At 42.9% G+C, this 17776-nt stretch overlaps 1 protein-coding gene and 1 long non-coding RNA gene across 2 annotated transcripts; one reads left to right on the top strand and one right to left on the bottom strand.

Annotated features, from left to right (window-relative positions):
• Positions 1-37: 37 nt before the first annotated feature.
• Positions 38-13642, top strand: LOC127540309 (uncharacterized). The gene is made up of 3 exons (XR_007948118.1): positions 38-839; positions 10713-10854; positions 12349-13642. It is a non-coding gene; the product is annotated as an uncharacterized LOC127540309 (long non-coding RNA).
• Positions 13643-15606: 1964 nt separating this feature from the next.
• On the bottom strand, positions 15607-17323 carry LOC127541372 (basic salivary proline-rich protein 1-like). Its single transcript, XM_051966659.1, has 3 exons — positions 17222-17323; positions 15724-17114; positions 15607-15674 (listed from the first exon to the last, which is right to left on the bottom strand). The coding sequence occupies exons 1-2, from the start codon at positions 17321-17323 to the stop codon at positions 16275-16277; spliced, it is 942 nt and encodes a 313-aa protein (XP_051822619.1). The 3' UTR covers positions 15607-15674; positions 15724-16274.
• Positions 17324-17776: the final 453 nt, after the last annotated feature.

Here is a 17776-nt window from a genome sequence, read left to right on the forward strand (position 1 = left end):
GGCGGTCCTTCGGGTCCCCCGGGCTCGCCTGGCGGTGGGGCGGTGGCCTAGTGACTTCGAGTCAGCGCTCCGAAGCTACCCGGTAGCCGCCCAAGCCCCCGGGAGTGGAGCCGCGAGGCTCCACCTAGGCTTGGGGGAAGGGCACACCGTTGCATTCCCTTCCGCCTCGAATCCGAGGGCGCGCCCGCCCGAGGGCGAGTTCACGCTCTCAGCTGGTTTTAGCGGCTCCCCCGGGGTCTCCGGAGTCTGGCGGGAGGGTCCCGCGCCTGCACGTGGAGGAATGCTCCCGAGCCTACGTGCTTACGCAGGGCGGGCATGGGGTGGGATGGGGGGTGACCTAGCGGCTGTTCTGCCGCGGATCTCGGGGTCCGCAGGGTCTGAGCACCGGGCGGGCGGCGCGCTTCAGTTTGACTAAAAGGCGCAGGACTTGCAGGTTATTGGATGTTGTTCATAATTACATGTATGAAGACTGTAAATGTAATATATAAAGTTACATATAATCATGCATTATGTGGACATTGCGTAATTGTATTGATAGAAACGTTGTATGTTTCGGTCGTGCCCCACTGTCCGTGACCCCATTTGCCGTTCTCTTGGCAAAGAGGTCAGCGTGGTTGCCCTTGTCCCGCTCCGGCCCATCCGACCGGGGGTGGGGAAATTGAGGCAGACAGAAGTGACCCGCTTGGTGTCACTCAGATAGTGAGTGTCTGAGGAACCCGAGCGCTGCCTCCCGACCCGGCGCCCCTCCGCCGGGCTGCCCGAATAGTGCGTCAATATGTGTGCAACAACTTCAGTGTCCAACGCAGTTCCGTCAGCGAGAGCATTCTTACTATCAATGCGTAAGTATACATTTTGATTGTAACTATAATCGTGTACATTTCATAATTATAATGCCGAGGAAGTTACTAGGAAGTTAGCGGGGATTCCAGGCCGCCCTTTGGCCCCCATTTGGCTTTCAGAAAACTTTCAATTTCGTGAACATCTATTAAGCAACTCTAAAGGTCAGGCACCGAGCTGGGCATATAATTACGGGTACTTATAGATTTGTTCATCTACTCTTTAGAATTAGAATAACATTCCCCATTAGATGTAGTCCCCCTGAGAAATGAGACTTTTTCCTTGTATCGCCAGAAACTAGCACAGTGCCTGGCATTTATTAAGTACTTAATAAATGTTTTTGGAATTGGATTCATAGTTTACTGAAAGTCAAATGGGGTGATGGGCACCAAAAAACAGATTGGAAACCCTGCCCTAGAAGGGAACCTAAGCTTCTTAATTTTCTGTGTGTGTATGAGACCCTTGAGTCCTTTGGCAGACTGATGAGGCCTATGAATTCCTTCTCAGAATAAGATTTTTTGGTTTGTTTTATTAAAGCTTTTTATTTTCAAATCATACATATGTATAATTTCTCAATATTGACAGTTGCAAAATCTTGTGTTCCAAATTTTCCCCTCCTTCTCCCACCCTTTCCCCTAAATGGAAGTAATCTAATATATGTCATACATGTTAAAATACATGTTAAATCCAATATATGTAAACATTTATATAATTATCTTGCTGCAAAAGAAAAATCAGACCAAAAAGGGGGAAAAATGAGTAAGAAAACAAAATGCAAACGAGCAACAACAAAAAAGAATGAAAACACTAAGTTCTCTGGCTCTTTTTGCCACAAAATCATTGGAACTGGTTTGAATCATCTCATTGTTGGAAAGAGCCATATTCGTCTAATTGCATCGTAATTTGGTTGTATAAATATTAATGTTGCAGTGATCTCCTGGTCCTGCTCATTTCACTCAGCATCAGTTCATGTAAATTTCTCCAGGCCTCTCTGAGATCATCCATCTGATCATTTCTTACAGAACAATAATATTCCATAATATTCATACACCATAACTTATTCAGCCATTTTCAAACTGATGGGCATCCATTCAGTTTCCAGTTTCTAGCCACTACAAATAGGGCTGCCACAAACATTTTTGCACATGTGGGTCCCTTTCCCTCCTTTAAGATTTCTTTAGGATATAAGCTCAGTAGAAACACTACTGGGTCTAAAGGTATGCACAGTTTGATAACTTTTGAGCATAGTTCCAAATTGCTCTCCAGAATGGCTGGATTCATTCACAACTCCACCAACAATGTATCAGTATCCCAGTTTTCTCACATTCCCTCCAATATTCGTCATTATCTTTTCCTGTCACTTTAGCCAATCTGAGAAGTGTGTAGTGGTATCTCACTTTTCTTAATTTGCAAATCAATAGAGATTTAGAGCACCTTCTCAAATGACTAGAAATGGTTTTAATTTCTTCATCTGAAAATTGTTCATATCCCTTGACCATTTATCATTTGAAGAATGGCTTAAATCAGAATAAGGTTTTTAAATGTATATGATAAAATGCATGGAATTTCAAAGGAAACCAATGATCTTGAAGTACAGCTATAAAGTATTTTTATAATATAATTTATTTTGTATGTACTTACATATTATATATAGCATATAGAATTATATATTAATCTAGATTATATTACATGTTATGTATGTCATGCATATATAACATATATGTAATATATAAATATATAACACATAAATATATCAATAATAATATTGGTTAATATAACAGATACTTCTTAAAATTTTTATGTAATGATCTATGTACTTTATTAATACATTTTAAAATATTTAGAATATAGACAAGACAAAGGTACTAATAACTAGTCATTCAAAGCATGAGCATAAATATATATTCAATAACTGTAATATGATATGAAAATATCTGACATTTCTGTTAGTGACAGTTGTAGCAATCTTTTTCTTCCTTTTAATATAATAGTTCTCTCTGCAAGAGAAGGTTTCTCAAGGAGATTTTCTTGGAGTCAGCCTTAGTATCACTTCAGTTCAAAGTTCTGGCCCATATTGATGGATTTATATGTACCTGTTTCAAGTGAGCCCCTTCAGAAACCCGCTAATCTGATTTGACTTCCTATTTCCTTTGGTATTTTCATCTCCCTTCCTGAGGTGTCAGGGAAGGTGTGATCACCTTTTTTGGGGGGTTCTCACCTCCTTGAGAAGTCAGGGAGGTCATGACCACCCTATGTTCTAAAACAAAAGAAAGGCGGAGATGCAGCCTTTGTAATATGCAGCCAGCTGGTAAAATGCAGCCAGCTGGTAAAAATACAAATGTTTATTTATTCTTCCAAGTCTTGTCTCTGAGAGAGCCTTCTCAATCTTCAGTATACCCCGGTTAGCTTTTCTTAGAGGCCTATCTCTCTCCTTGGTTCTAAGAGCTTTTCCAGTTTTGTTCTTTGCTTCTGTCTCTGCTTTCTTCAGCCTTCAATCCAGCTCCACTCTTCATGTAATTCCGCTGAAATCTGACCGAGAGCCACTGTCTGTCTCTTTTATATTGTGGGATAGGAGAGAGAGGGATTATGGATTTCTCCCATAGTGCTCTCTGGCCCTAAGAGCTTCAAGGGAGGTGTGAATTCACAAAGTTACAAAGTTTACTTTGTGACTTTCCTATACTTGTGAACTCCAATGAGTAAAGGTGTGAACACAAGCATTGTATCAATTAGTTCTACTTGGTACCTTGTTTCAGGTTCTGGCCCAAAACATCTTCTTGTAAAATCAGATCAATAATCTATCAACTCTAATGAGTTAGCAGTTTGTAAAGATTCCAACATCTCCGCCTTTCTTTTGTTTTAGAACATAGGGTGGTCATGACCTCCCTGACTTCTCAAGGAGGTGAGAACCCCCAAAAAAGGTGATCACACCTTCCCTGACACCTCAGGAAGGGAGATGAAAATACCAAAGGAAATAGGAAGTCAAATCAGATTAGCGGGTTTCTGAAGGGGCTCACTTGAAACAGGTACATATAAATCCATCAATATGGGCCAGAACTTTGAAACAGATATACATGGTATACGTAAATCCATCAATATAGGAGGCATTATACATAATTTACATAAGCACATAGCAATATAACACAGGCTAGTAGTAATGTAACAAATAACAAGAATCAACATGAAAATTTAAGTACTGCAATAGTCTAATCAACAATTTTTCATCTCAAGAAATCCAATGATTCTTGCAATTACATAAAATACATAAGCACATAGCAATATAACACAGGCTAGTAGTAATGTAACAAATAACATGAATCAACCTGAAAATTTATTCATGTCCATAAGTCCTAGAAATAGTCCAAAAGGATTCCATTGTCCATTAGTTCATGTACCAGGAATCCAATAATTCCTGTAAGTTCTGAAGGACTGCAATAGTCTCATCAACAATTTTTCATCTCAAGGAATCCAATGATTCTTGCTGGTTTTTCAAGAACTAAAACAGTCTCATCTTGTGTTAGGAAATCCAATGTGAAGATTTTAAAAGTCCTTTTAACAGTCTCATTGTCAGCCATGCTCTTTGAGTGTCAGATATTTCTTAAATTTCCTTTGTTTTGAAGTTTTTCTCTTTCTGTTTCATCTCAGGGAATCCAATGATTGTTGCTGGTTTTTCAGGAACTGAAAGCTGAAGATTTTAAAGTTCTTTTAACAGTCTCATTGTCAGCCATCTGATTCCTTCTCCACCTGTGGAAATATAAGCAGATCCTCTTCCCCAAGGCAGTTAACCTAATTCCCTTCTATTTACCAAATTTGGGATTTCTCCTCATCATCTGATAATTACATTGGAGCTGTTTGCACTGGACATTGCCCAGTTGGGTTAAAAAATCTATATTCTCCCCAAGTGTAATCCTGATTGCTTTTCTGTTGGTTGATGACATCAGAGTCCTGAATTTCTAAAGTCTCTCTGGGTATAACCTCAGCTGCTATCATGCCCCACCTATCTTTTGATTGATACTTTGGAGCTGGGCCCTGCCTCTCATTCCTCTGGGTCAACCTACATTCAGAGGCCCAGTGAAAGCCTGGGTTACATTTTGGGCATGGGGTTTTGGGTTTTATTCTCTCACCCTGTCTTCTCATTGTATTTCTGTATCTACATTGAGCTCTCAAATGCCCAACTTTTCTACACTGAAAACATCAACGAATTTCTCTAGAATTCCTTTGCCAAAAAGGACCTTGTCTTTTCATGTTCATCATAGTTTGGGCATAATAAGCATTTGTGCCCACTGTGGCACAGTGTCTTATGATCTCCTCCAAAGGAGCATCTTAGTTTAGCCCCCATATAATTCTTTTGCAAACCTCATTGGCATTTTCCTTAGCCAAATGTTTAGTCATTATTTCTGTTGCTGCATTGTCTCCAATGGTTCTTATTACAGCTGTTTGCAAACGTCCCACAAAATCTGCAAAAGGTTCATTGGGACCTTGCTCTATTTTTGTGAAAGCATTATTTCCATCTCTCTGTCCAGGGAGAGAATTCCAAGCTTTTATTTCAGCCTTAGAAATTTGCTCATACACTGTTATGGGATAATAAATTTGTTTTGAACTCTCTGCATACTGACCTTGACCAGCTAGTTGATCAAAAGTGATTTGTCCAATAGCTCCTGTTTGTCTATTGCATTGGGCTTGAATCCTACAAAATTCATGAAACTCTGAAAGCCACAATAAATTTTGTCCCGGTTCTAGATATGTCTTAGCTATGGATTTCCAGTCATTCGGGGTTAAGATTTCATAAGACAAATTATCTAGTAACATCTTCACATAAGAGGATGTAGCCCCATAAAGAATACAACCCTTTTTCAAATCTTTAATTTTTTCCAAATTAAAAGGAGTGTATCTTCTCCCTTTTTGACCTGAGGAGTTGAGCTCTTCAATCACAGGATATGCATTTATAAAATCAGATATATCTTCTCCTTTATTTTTTGCTTTAATTAATGCCTCTTCTAATCTTGTCATATTCTGCTTTACAGGAGATGCTGATTGTGTTTCTGCCTCTCTTCCTCCCCCTACTTCCTCCACCCATGAAGAGTTAATTGAGGGAGGAGGGTCATGAGATGTGGAATGATCTAATTCCTCCTGCTGCCAAGTATCACACTCAGAATTGTAATTAACTCCATTCTCATCTGATTCATCCTCCTTTTCACCTTGTAAAGTTGGCACGTCTTCCTCCTGCACTTTCTTTTTCTTCATTCTAATACTTGAAGAACTTCTTATAGCCAATTGTATTAAATTGTATGTATTAAGTATGTCTTTGGAAATTGAGTTAAGTCCATTTTTCTTATAGAATTGACAAAGATCCTCTCCTACTAATTGCCATTTGTTTAGATCTAATTCCTTTTCCAGAGAGAAACAAGGACATATGTGCTTTACAGTTTGTAAAAGTTCAGTGATCTGCTGTAAAATTATAATTAAACCTTGGCTTTCCATAACTTTGACAATGCTCTCTAAACATTTTCCTTGAACAAAAACAGGCTGTTTTCTAAATATCTGTCCCATCTTAGCTGAAATTCTACTTTAACTCTTCTAACAAAATTTCTTTGTTGTACTCACCCTAATTTCTGGGTTGAGGAGTCTTTTCACTGGATCAGGATCAGAGGCTTTTCCACTGAAATCCACTGGGGGGGGGGGGTGGGGGGAGGGAGAGGGAGAGAGGTCTGTCAGCCCCATGTTGGGCGCCAAAATGTAGTGATCTTTTTCTTCCTTTTAATATAATAGTTCTCTCTGCAAGAGAGGGTTTCTCAAGATTTTCTTGGAGTCAGCCTTAGTATCACTTCAGATCAATAATTACCCCAAATGCAGCCAGCTGGTAAAAATACAAATGTTTATTTCTTCTTCCAAGTCTTGACTCTGAGAGAGCCTTCTCAATCTTCAGTATACCCCAGTTAGCTTTTCTTAGAGGCCTATCTCTCTCCTTGGTTCCAAGAGCTCTTCCAGTTTTGTCCTTTGCTTCTGCCTCTGCTTTCTTCAGCCTTCAATCCAGCTCCATTCTTCATGTAATTCCGCTGAAATCTGACTGAGAGCCTCTGTCTGTCTCTTTTATATGAGAGAGAGGAATTGTGGGATAGGAGAGAGAGGGATTATGGGTTTCTCCCATAGTGCTCTCTGGCCCTAAGAGCTTCAAGGGAGGTGTGAATTCACAAAGTTACAAAGTTTATTTTGTGACTCTCCCATACTTGTGAACTCTAATGAGTAAAGGTGTGAACACAAGCATTGTATCAATTAGTTCTACTTGGTACCTTGTTTCAGGTTCTGGCCCAAAACATCTTCTTGTAAGATCAGATCAATAATCTATCAACTCTAATGAGTCAGCAGTTTGTAAAGATTCCAACAGACAGTCACTAACGTTTTAAATCTACATTCATTCTAAATGCTAAATTTCCATTAGAGATGAATGAAAATTAAGATGTATTTTTTTCCTTCTGGTTTTCCTTGCTTCCTTTATTTTGTGATGGTGGTGATAGTGTCCCTTCAGTTGTGTCCTGCTGTGATCTCATTGGCTCCCTTTAAGTCTTTTTTTTTTTTTTTTTTTTTACTTTATCATCCCTTCTCTTCTCTTTTCTTTCTTTCTTTCTTTCTTTTTTTTTTTTTTAAAATAATAACTTTATATTGACAGAATCCATGCCAGGGTAATTTTTTTTACAACATTATCCCTTGCACTCGCTTCTGTTCCGATTTTTCCCCTCCCTCCCTCCACCCCCTCCCCTAGATGGCAAGCAGTCCTATATATGTTGGATATGTTGCAGTATATCCTAGATACAATATATGTTTGCAGAACTGAACAGTTCTCTTGTTGCACAGGGAGAATTGGATTCAGAAGGTAAAAACAACTCGGAAAGAAAAACAAAAATGCAAATAGTTCACATTCGTTTCCCAGTGTTCTTTCTTTGGGTGTAGCTGCTTCTGTCCATCATTTATCAATTGAAATTGAGTCTTTGTCAAAGAAATCCACTTCCATCAGAATACATCCTCATACAATATCGTTGTCGAAGTGTAAAGTGATCTCCTGGTTCTGCTCATTTCACTTAGCATCAGTTCACGTCAGTCTCTCCAAGCCTCTCCTGTATTCATCCCGCTGGTCATTTCTTACAGAACAATAATATTCCATAACATTCATATACCACAATTTACCCAGCCATTCTTCAATTGATGGGCATCCATTCATTTTCCAGTTTCTAGTCACTACAAGCAGGGCTGCCACAAACATTTTAGCGCATACAGGTCCCTTTCCCTTCTTTAGTATTTCTTTGGGATATAAGCCCAATAGAAACACTGCTGGATCAAAGGGTATGCACAATTTGGTAACCCTTTTAAGTCTTAAGATAAAATCCCATTCCCCCTTCAAGCTAGCGCCTTTCCTCTGTGATTATCTCTAACATCCTATATGGAGCCTGTTGGCATATATCCCCCATGTTTGCGATGCTGGTTTTGGCCAGCCTGCTTTCTGCTTTGTCAGAGTGAGCCCCGTCTGGTCTTTTCAGAAGGTGGGTTACTAGGTCCATTGGCTTCCAGATGCTGTGTCCCTAATCTGTTCCAGTGATTACCTTCTCTTTTCCTTGACCAGTACCAAATAATTTCTTTCTCACTTTTTTCATTAATTTCCTCGACATTTATTACCATTTGTTCTGCAAAGTCAATTTCATTATTTTTTTTTCTAATTCGATAAAGTAATCCTTTGGTAGTTTTATGGGTGAATAGTAAGCTAATTTGAGTTAACGTTGTCCTTTTAATTATATTGACTTAGCCTATTGTTCTTGTTCAGTTATTTTCAATCCTGATTCTTCATGACCCCATTTGAGGTTTTCTTGGCAAGAGTATTAGCGTGGTTCACCATTATCTTTTCCAGCTCATTTTAAAGATGAGGAACTGAGGCAAACAAGGTTAAACGATTTGTCCAGTCATGTCTGAGGTCAACTTTGAACTCAGGAGTCTTCCCGTGTCCAGACTGGCACACTATCCACTGCGCTATCTGGCTGTCCATTGACTCAGCCTCCTGGTGGATAATTAATGCTCCTCTATTTGAATCCATTTTTATTTCTGTAAAGACTTGAACTTACCTAGAACTTAGCATAGTGCCTGGCATGTAGCAGGTATTTAATAAATGTTTCTTGATTGATTGACCGTGGTATTCATATAATTCCTCTATATATGTGTGTGTGTGGTTGGTGGATGCCCAAGGATTTGATACATTTTCTAGTTACATCTTCAGGTTCTTTGCAGAAGGACCCTTTGCCTTTGATTGGAGGTGACATGTTGGTCACCTTCTGCCTGGGCACCAGATTATTTTTAATCTGTTGCTTCTGTCACTAGTGGCAGGACAGGACAAGATTTGGCAGTGGGGCGTTCTAAAAAAAGCATTTCATTCTGGGAGTAACACCAAAAATGCATCTTCTGGGGGAAAACTGCGCCTCAAAGAGCAGACTCCAAGGCGGTGACTGTGCGTCTCCACAAAAATATTATTGGGAGAATATTAATACACATAAGAAATTCCCAGGCACTCGAGGGTTGAAGGTTAGAGTGTGCTGGAGGTAGCTTGAACTGGCTGGATTGTGAAATTTTCAGCATAAACATTGACGCTTTGGACATGGCAAATGCTACAACTCGGGGCTTGATTTTTTTGGTGAATCTAAGAAAGTTAGAGAGAAAAAGAATGCAGATTAAACTTAAAAGGTAACATCCTTTCCTTTTTTTTTTTTTGGTGAGACCTAATTGTTAAACATTTACTGGCACACCTGTGGCTGAAGGAGATACAAAAACTTTGCCCAGGCTGTGCACAGTAAACTCTAGGTAAAATACCTTCCCTATGGAAGCCCAAACCGGCTAGACCAGGATAGAAATTCCCTTGGTTTCTCCTGCTGCCTCCTGGAGCACTGAGGGAAGGCACTTGGGATATCTTGGAGAGCAGAGGAAGGTGGTGGGCTGGAGAAAGATTGTGGGCCAGAGGAATATGGTGGGCCAGGATGGGCCTAGACAGAGCAGCAGGGAGCTTATCATGTCTATGAAGGAAAGGTGGCCTGGAGGAGCAGAGAGCCAGGGGGAGCAGAGGCTCAGGGGAGCTGAGAGGTACCTGAGCCATCCTTACACAACATCTTCACACACCTTCCTCACACTGTCCCTCCCACACTCCTTTTTGGCCCCACTCTGCTCCCCCCCAGCTGGCCTCTCCAGATGCTTCCCACATGTCTCAGATCTCCCAATCCCCCCCTCATCCTCCTGCCCTTCTGTCCTCCCTGTCAGCCACGTTCCTGTGCCCTCTAGCCCACAACCTCTGGCTCACCCTGTAACCCCTGGAATATTGCTTTTCTGCTTGGATACTCCCCATTTCCCCATCTCAGTCCATGATTTTCTCCATCTGCCCTTCCACCCATCTCATGTGGCTCTTATTGCCCCCAGAAACAAGTAGGAGACGCTCAGTTGGATGCTTAAAGACCTCAGAACTTATCCCCCCCTCCCCTTCCTGGTGCTCCTTGCTCCACTCTCTAAGGCCCAATCTCTGATCCAACCAGCTCCTAACCCACCTGGAGCACTCTCCCTCCTCCACTCCCATCACTGACCTTCTCACTGATCTCAGCCCCGGTATCCACTTCCTACAGAAATCTTTTCCTAACCTGAATTCCAGTATCTTCTCTCCCTGTTAGTTATTTCCCACATATCCTGTATATTACTTGCTTTGTATGGCTCTGCACTAGACGGAGGGCAGAGGCTCCTTTCCCCTTCTTGTACCCCTGGCACAGTGGCTGCCTAACAGGATGCCTTTAATAAATATGGGTTGATTGATTTGTGCTGGAAATAATTATTTTATTTTGCATAATTATAACTTCAAACAGTGCAAAGAAGAACAGATGGGAGTCCTTCAGGGGATCTATGGTTCACACTAACCAGGACCTATCCATTTTGCCGTGCTAGAAGAGATCTTGGAGATGTTAACTACCTTTGGCCATCCGGTGAAACACAGAACCTCTTCTCAAAGTACGTTGTGGCCTATAACCATAACTGAAGGAAATACCGAACTTCAGTTAGCTATTAGTGGGAATTGAGGCGTATTTTTCCCATCTAAGTTCAGACAGGCTGAAATCCAAACAAGAGGGCTGAGAACTAACAATCCAGGTCCTTCTCATTCTTGTGGATGAGGAGACCAAAGCTTCCTGCTGGTGGCCACTCGGACAGCGCAGCCTGGATGGGGTCTCGGGGCATCTGACTCTGACTGGTAGGGGTGAGCTTCCCCATTTATGCGGGCGCCGATGGGCAGTGTGCTCACAGAAGCTGGAATCATGGTGTTGGGTGTGATCCAGAGCCCAGAGATCTCACATACACACACACACCCTTACCTATAGTACTGAAAATGTGCCCTGGTCCTCTGTGCCAGAGCTGCCCTTGGCACAATGGTCACCGCAGTCTCATGAATGGAGAAGTTTGTCTTAGACATGGAGAAAAAAGCTAAAATGCTCCTTTTTTATAAGGCACCTTGTGCTATAAAATCAAGATCCAGGCTCTTCTTTAAGGGCAGTATCACATGGAGCAGCACAAATTCTGTGTTTGGAATAAAGGTCATTTCCATACAAATGTATGGAAAGAAGCCTAGGGGTGGGGAGGATTGATTAAGAGTTCAGAGAGATAGTGTAAGTGCCATAATTTTTATAGCACAATAAAGTTTGCTTAGTACCCTGACAGACCTCATTTAATCTTCACAGTTCTGGGAGGCAGTCAGATTAGGAAATGGAGCCTGAGAGAAGTTCACTGATTTGACCTACCTTGTACAATTAAATAGTAGAGCCAATATCATGATTCCAGGTTTTGTGACTCCTTCCTGGGGAAATAATTGACCTCATTTCAGAGGGAACCCAAGAGAAAATATTCATTGCCAGCTTCCAACAAATTCTAAAGACCTAAAAATATCACTTTCTCCTCAAAAAAACCCAAAACACAACAAAAACCTTTATTAGTTTCCTATTGACTCTGGGATAAAATGACCTATTCCTCAAATTGGAACTCAAAGGCCTCAGCCATCTTCTTCTAACCTCTCTTCCCATTCTTATTTCATATTTCCCTGTAAACTCACACTACTTTTCAGATAGACTGGCCTTCTAGAACCTCTGTGAACTAAACACGCTGTCTCCAGGCTCGGTCCCTTTGCACAATTTGTTTTTTGAGCCCTGAACGAACTCATAATTTTGGCCTTATCTGTCTTCCAGGCTTAGCTCAGGTGTCACTTCTTGGAGCTTTCCAAGATCCCCTTTCCCACCCTTCCCAGGCGTTAAGTGATATTTCTCTTCTCCCAATTCCTTGTATTATGCTTACCTATATGTATATATCTTAGCATTTAAGTATCATGCAAATACATGGATAATATTTAAGTCAATAGAATTGAATTGGAAAGAGCAAACCACGTGAAAAAAAGAGTCTGAATAAAAAGTCTAAAGGCAAGAGTCTCATTAACTTTTCATACTTCTCTTTGCATCTGAGATTACGTTTTCCCTGTATGAACTTGGAGGTATTTCACGGGCTGGGCTCATATGCTGAACTCCCTGAGATCTGAAGACAAAAACCACCAGAGATCCGGCTGTGATAAATCTGTGCTATGAGGTCAATAAAAGCAGTTTCCAGGAGTGGTATGTTCATAATTAGTAATGCATGACCCTAGAAGTCTAGACTTCATCGTCCCCAGGGTTCTCCCCACCCACATCCTGTTTTCATTTCTCGTGGATATGACGACAGAGTCACTTTGGAAGGGTGCTAGGTTATGCATGTGGGAGTCATCTTGACGTGTCATAAAATATTGATGTTTCCTAGAGAATTCAACAAGATCACAATTTTCAGCAGACTTAGTATTGCCATTCTGACTTAAGGCCAATTCAATACGATAGGGCTATGAGCCATGGGAGGTTTTTGGTAGGATTTATTAACCACCCTGTTCCAAGGGAAAGATTCGCCAATGAGGGAAAAAAGATAGTGTGGAAGAAGTCTGGAATAATACAAATAGAGTGACTAAAAAATAGTAAATGTCAGAGAACATTTGAACTCCCATCAATTCTTTCCATCAGGTGACTTGGGATTGTCTTGAATCACTAAACTGAGAAGAGCTTAGTCAGCCCTTCACTCTTCAATTCTCAGCCAACTCGAAAAGAGCTACTTATGAATGTTTCTGAACCTGTACGGCCTTTTCCCTCTTTTATGATTTTCTTGGGACACAGACCCAGTAAGGGCACAGCTGGTCAAAAATACGGAGTTTTATGATACTTTGGGCATAATTCCAAATTCTTCTTCAGAATGACTGGATCAGTTCACAACTGCGCCAACAGAGCCTTAGTGTCCCAATTTTCTCACACTTTCCCCAATATTTATCATGTTGTTTCTCTGTCACATCAGCCAATCTGATAGGTGTGAGGTAGTACCTCAGTTATTTTGATTTGCATTAGAGTACTTTTTGATATGACAGTAGGTAGCTTCTATTTCTTCATCTGAAAAGTTCCTGTTCCTATTTTTTGACCATTTGTCCATTGGGGAATGACTTGTATTGATTCAATTCCCTATATATTTATGAAGTGAGGTCTTTATCAGAGACACTTGCTATAAAAATGGTTCCTTAGCTCTCTTCTTCTAACTTTAGTTACTTTGGTTTTGTTTGTATAAAATCTTTTTAATTTAATGTAATCAGAATTATCCATTTTATATCTCACATGTTCTCTGTAGCTTGTTTGGTTATAAATCCTTACCTTTTCCAAAGATCTGACAAGTAAACAAATCCTTGCTCTACTAATTTGTTTGTGGTATCATCCTTTATGTCTAAATCACGTTCCTATTTTGATCTTATCTTATCTTGACATACAGATGTACCCAGCTTTTGTCATATTGTTTTCTAAGCAGCTTTTCTCAAATAGGGAGTTCTTATTCCAGAATCTGGGGATCACTCCAATATCTTTGCCAAGAAAACCCCATATGGGGTCATGAAGAGTTGGACACAGCTGTATGTGTGTATATATATATATATATACATACATATATATTATATACATACATATATATATTTAAAACAAGAAAAATCACTTTTTTATGACTGTAACAAACAATTCCACATATCAAGAACAAAAGAAAAAATAAGCTGTATATAATTGGAATAATGGATCCCTGTTATATACAGCTCATTTTTTCAACCTATGTATTAAATTTAATAAGATGGCACTAATATTGCCTTGTTTGTGCCTCCTCGGTTTTCTTTCTTAAGTCAAACATGTTAAACACGCAGCTCTTCTAAACATTTCCATATTCATCATGCTATGCAAGAAAAATTAGATCATGATTTTTCTTCTGCAGATAAATGTAGAAATAAATATAGAAGATTTATACACGTTTAATATAAATCGGATTACTCACTGTCTAGGGGAGGGGGTTGAGGAAAAGGAGAAAAATTTGTTACACAAGGTTTTGCAAGAGTGAAGGTTGAAAACTATCTTTGCATATATTTTGAAAATAAAAGACTATAAAAACCCCCCAAGTGGGATCATAGTGCATTGAACTAACAACTGTTGAACAACAATATTAATATATAATTTTATAATATATTATTTCATATCTAATTTATATAATGTAGTAAATTCATATAAATGTAGATGTTTGCACATACTAAAAAAATTGGATAAAAAAGTAAGAAAAATAACAAAAAGGTGAAAATACTATGCTTTGATCTTACATAATGTATATAATTTAAAATTAAATTACCAAATTATTGAAGATGAAATTAACACTATTAAATGATAATTATTGAATATTTCCCAGTTGCTTTTAATATGATTGAATCACTTAAGAGGAATTTATTTGTGACATCTGTGTCCTAGAATATATTCATACTAGATATGTCAGGACTGTGTTTCCAGTGAGATGTTCTTAGCTGGACACGACCTACTGGTGCAGGAAACATAACAGGAAAGGTAGCAGGGGGGAGGATGGACATTAAGAAAAGGAACATTGACCCTTGCATAGCCTTGTATTTCAGATTTTTCCCCTCCTTCCCCCTACCACCTCCCTAGATGGCAAGTAATCCAATATATTATAAACATGTCAAAATATATGTTAAATCCATTATATTATACATCATGTTAAAGCTCAGTCAGTGTGAACAGATCCCAGGAATGGGCTAGTGGGCCCATATTTAAGTTCGATGTCTTTGCTCTGGGTGATTAAGGCTACCGCCAAGACACTACTTGCCTAGTCTCCGAATTTTTTTTTTTTAAATTGCTCTCTATCATTCTGACCTCGTGCTTGTTGCTACTGCTGGGCAGGTGATCACAGACAATGCACTGGGTTGGGTCAGAGAGAAATCAAGATCAACTTAAGAGAGAAATCAAGATAAGGACCGAAGCTAAGTCCTCCCTTCCCTGGCTGGAGAGCTTTAGATGCTCCTCCTCTGATCCCAGATCCTCCTCTCCTCTGATCCCAAGTGCTCCTACTTCTCTGATCCTAAGTGCTCCTACTTCTCTGATCCTAAGTGCTCCTCTTCCTCTGATCCCAGATCCTCCTCCTCTGATCCCAGATGGTCCTCCTCTGATCCTAAGTGCTCCTCTTCCTCTGATCCCAGATCCTCCTCTCCTCTGATCCCAAGTGCTCCTACTTCTCTGATCCCAAGTGCTCCTACTTCTCTGATCCTAAGTGCTCCTCCTTCTCTGATCCTAAGTGCTCCTCCTCCTCTGATCCCAGATGGTCCTCCTCTGATCCTAAGTGCTCCTCCTCTGATCCTAAGTGCTCCTCTTCCTCTGATCCCAGATCCTCCTCTCCTCTGATCCCAAGTGCTCCTACTTCTCTGATCCCAAGTGCTCCTCTTCCTCTGATCCCAAGTGCTCCTACTTCCTCTGATCCCAGATCCTCCTCTCCTCTGATCCCAAGTGCTCCTCTTCCTCTGATCCCAAGTGCTCCTCTTCCTCTGATCCCAACCTCTGATCCAACCGCCGTGTCTCCCGTCGGCTTCCTCACACGGTCGGGGTCCCAGGCGCAGTCGTGGATCCCGGAGCCGGGATTCCCCGCGTTGAGCCCACCCCCAGATGAGCCGCTCTCCCCCACTGCCCGCGGGCCGCCCTGCCCCCTCCTGCGCACTGTGGTGCCGGTCTGAGCCGGAGCGCCCCGAGAGAAGCGGGGGAGGAGAACCTCGCCGCCGCAGGGGCAGAAGGGCCTGCGGGAGAAGGGGCAGCGAGGACCTTTCTTAGGGCGGGAGTGGGGAGAGCGCTCCCCTCGCGGGGGTCGGGCCCCTTCCCCCCCAATGCGGGAGAGAGGAGGAGGGGCCGGGCGTGCCCGGGGCCAGCTGGGCCGGAGAAAAGGCTTCGCGTGAGGAAAAAACGGGAATAAAGCTGAAAAGGCCCGGGAGCCGGAGCGGGGGGCCTCACGTGCCGAGAGTCACGCGGTCACCGCGGCGAAGAATGAATGGGTGAGTCAGTCAGCGGCGCCCGAACGCAGCCCTGGGCCGCAGATGGCAAAGCCGGGCGGCCCGCGCGGGGCAGGGCTCGCTTTATTGAGGAAAACGGGCCCAGAGGCGGCCGGAGGCCGGGACTCGGGCTGCTGAGGAGGGGCAAGCCGCGCTTTCCTGGGAAGTTGACGCAGTCACTCCCGACGTTAAGCCGAACCCGAAGGCTTGGCGCGGGGAAGCTGCCGGTCCAGGCCTTGAGTAGCCGAGGACCCGGGGCCTGAGCCCTCGCTGGGGGCGCCCTCCTCCCGTGCTGGGGGGCGCCCTCCTCCCGTGCTGGGGGCGCCCTCCTCCCGTGCTGGGGGCGCCCTCCTCCCGTGCTGGGGGCGCCCTCCTCCCGTGCTGGCGGCGCCCTCCTCCCGTGCTGGGGGCGCCCTCCTCCCGTGCTGGGGGCACCCTCCTCCCGTGCTGGGGGCGCCCTCCTCCCGTGCTGGCGGCGCCCTCCTCCCGTGCTGGGGGCGCCCTCCTCCCGTGCTGGCGGCGCCCTCCTCCCGTGCTGGGGGGCGCCCTCCTCCCGTGCTGGGGGCGCCCTCCTCCCGTGCTGGGGGGCGCCCTCCTCCCGTGTTGGGGGCCGCCCTCCTCCCGTGCTGGCGGCGCCCTCCTCCCGTGCTGGGGGGCGCCCTCCTCCCGTGCTGGGGGGCGCCCTCCTCCCGTGCTGGGGGGCGCCCTCCTCCCGTGCTGGGGACCAGGACTGGGCCGGCGGCCGAAGGCCCTTTGCGGCTTTTGACACCCAGAGTCGGTCCCCGATGGCGGCCGGGAAGCGGACCCTTTCTCCCCGTGACTGCTCTCGTCATCGGCGGCTGAGGAGCCTGGCCCGGCAGCGGGGCCGGGCGAAGATGATTTTCGTTTTTGACAACTGTGGGAAAAATAGGCTGGAGGAGGAGAGGCCCAAGGAGGTGGGATCCCTCGGCCGGGTGGGGTCCGAGGCAGGCTGGGGCTTAGAGGCAAGGAGACCGCAGTTCCTGCCGTACAAGGTTGCCCAAGGGTCATATGAAATGATAACTCACAATAGTTACGTTTATTAAAGGTGCAGTGCTATGGTTTGTGTGTGTGTGTGTGTGTTGAAAATTCTTTGGTTTTATCAATGGTTACAAGTTTTTTTTTTTAATATTTTATTTTATTTTATAATAACTTTATATTGACAGAATCCATGCCAGGATAATTTTTTTTTTACAACATTATCCCTTGCACTCGTTTCTGTTCCGATTTTTCCTTCCCTCCCTCCACCCCCTCCCCTAGATGGCAAGCAGTCCTATATATGTTAGCTATGTTGCAGTATATCCTAGATACAATACATATTTGCAGAACCGAACAGTTCTCCCGCTGCACAGGGAGAATTGGATTCAGAAGGTAAAAACAACTCGGAAAGAGAAACAAAAATGCAGATAGTTCACATTCGTTTCCCAGTGTTCTTTCTTTGGGTGTAGCTGCTTCTGTCCATCA

Source organism: Antechinus flavipes, chromosome 6 (genome assembly GCF_016432865.1).
Source record: "Antechinus flavipes isolate AdamAnt ecotype Samford, QLD, Australia chromosome 6, AdamAnt_v2, whole genome shotgun sequence".
NCBI classification, from domain to species: Eukaryota; Metazoa; Chordata; class Mammalia; order Dasyuromorphia; family Dasyuridae; genus Antechinus; species Antechinus flavipes.

Coding starts and splice junctions, on each gene's coding strand:
- LOC127541372 (XM_051966659.1), bottom strand. CDS start 17,323: ATGACCCTTGGGCAACCTTGTACGGCAGGAACTGCGGTCTCCTTGCCT. Junction 17,115..17,221: donor GAGGGATCCCACCTCCTTGG/GCCTCTCCTCCT, acceptor TGACGAGAGCAG/TCACGGGGAGAAAGGGTCCG.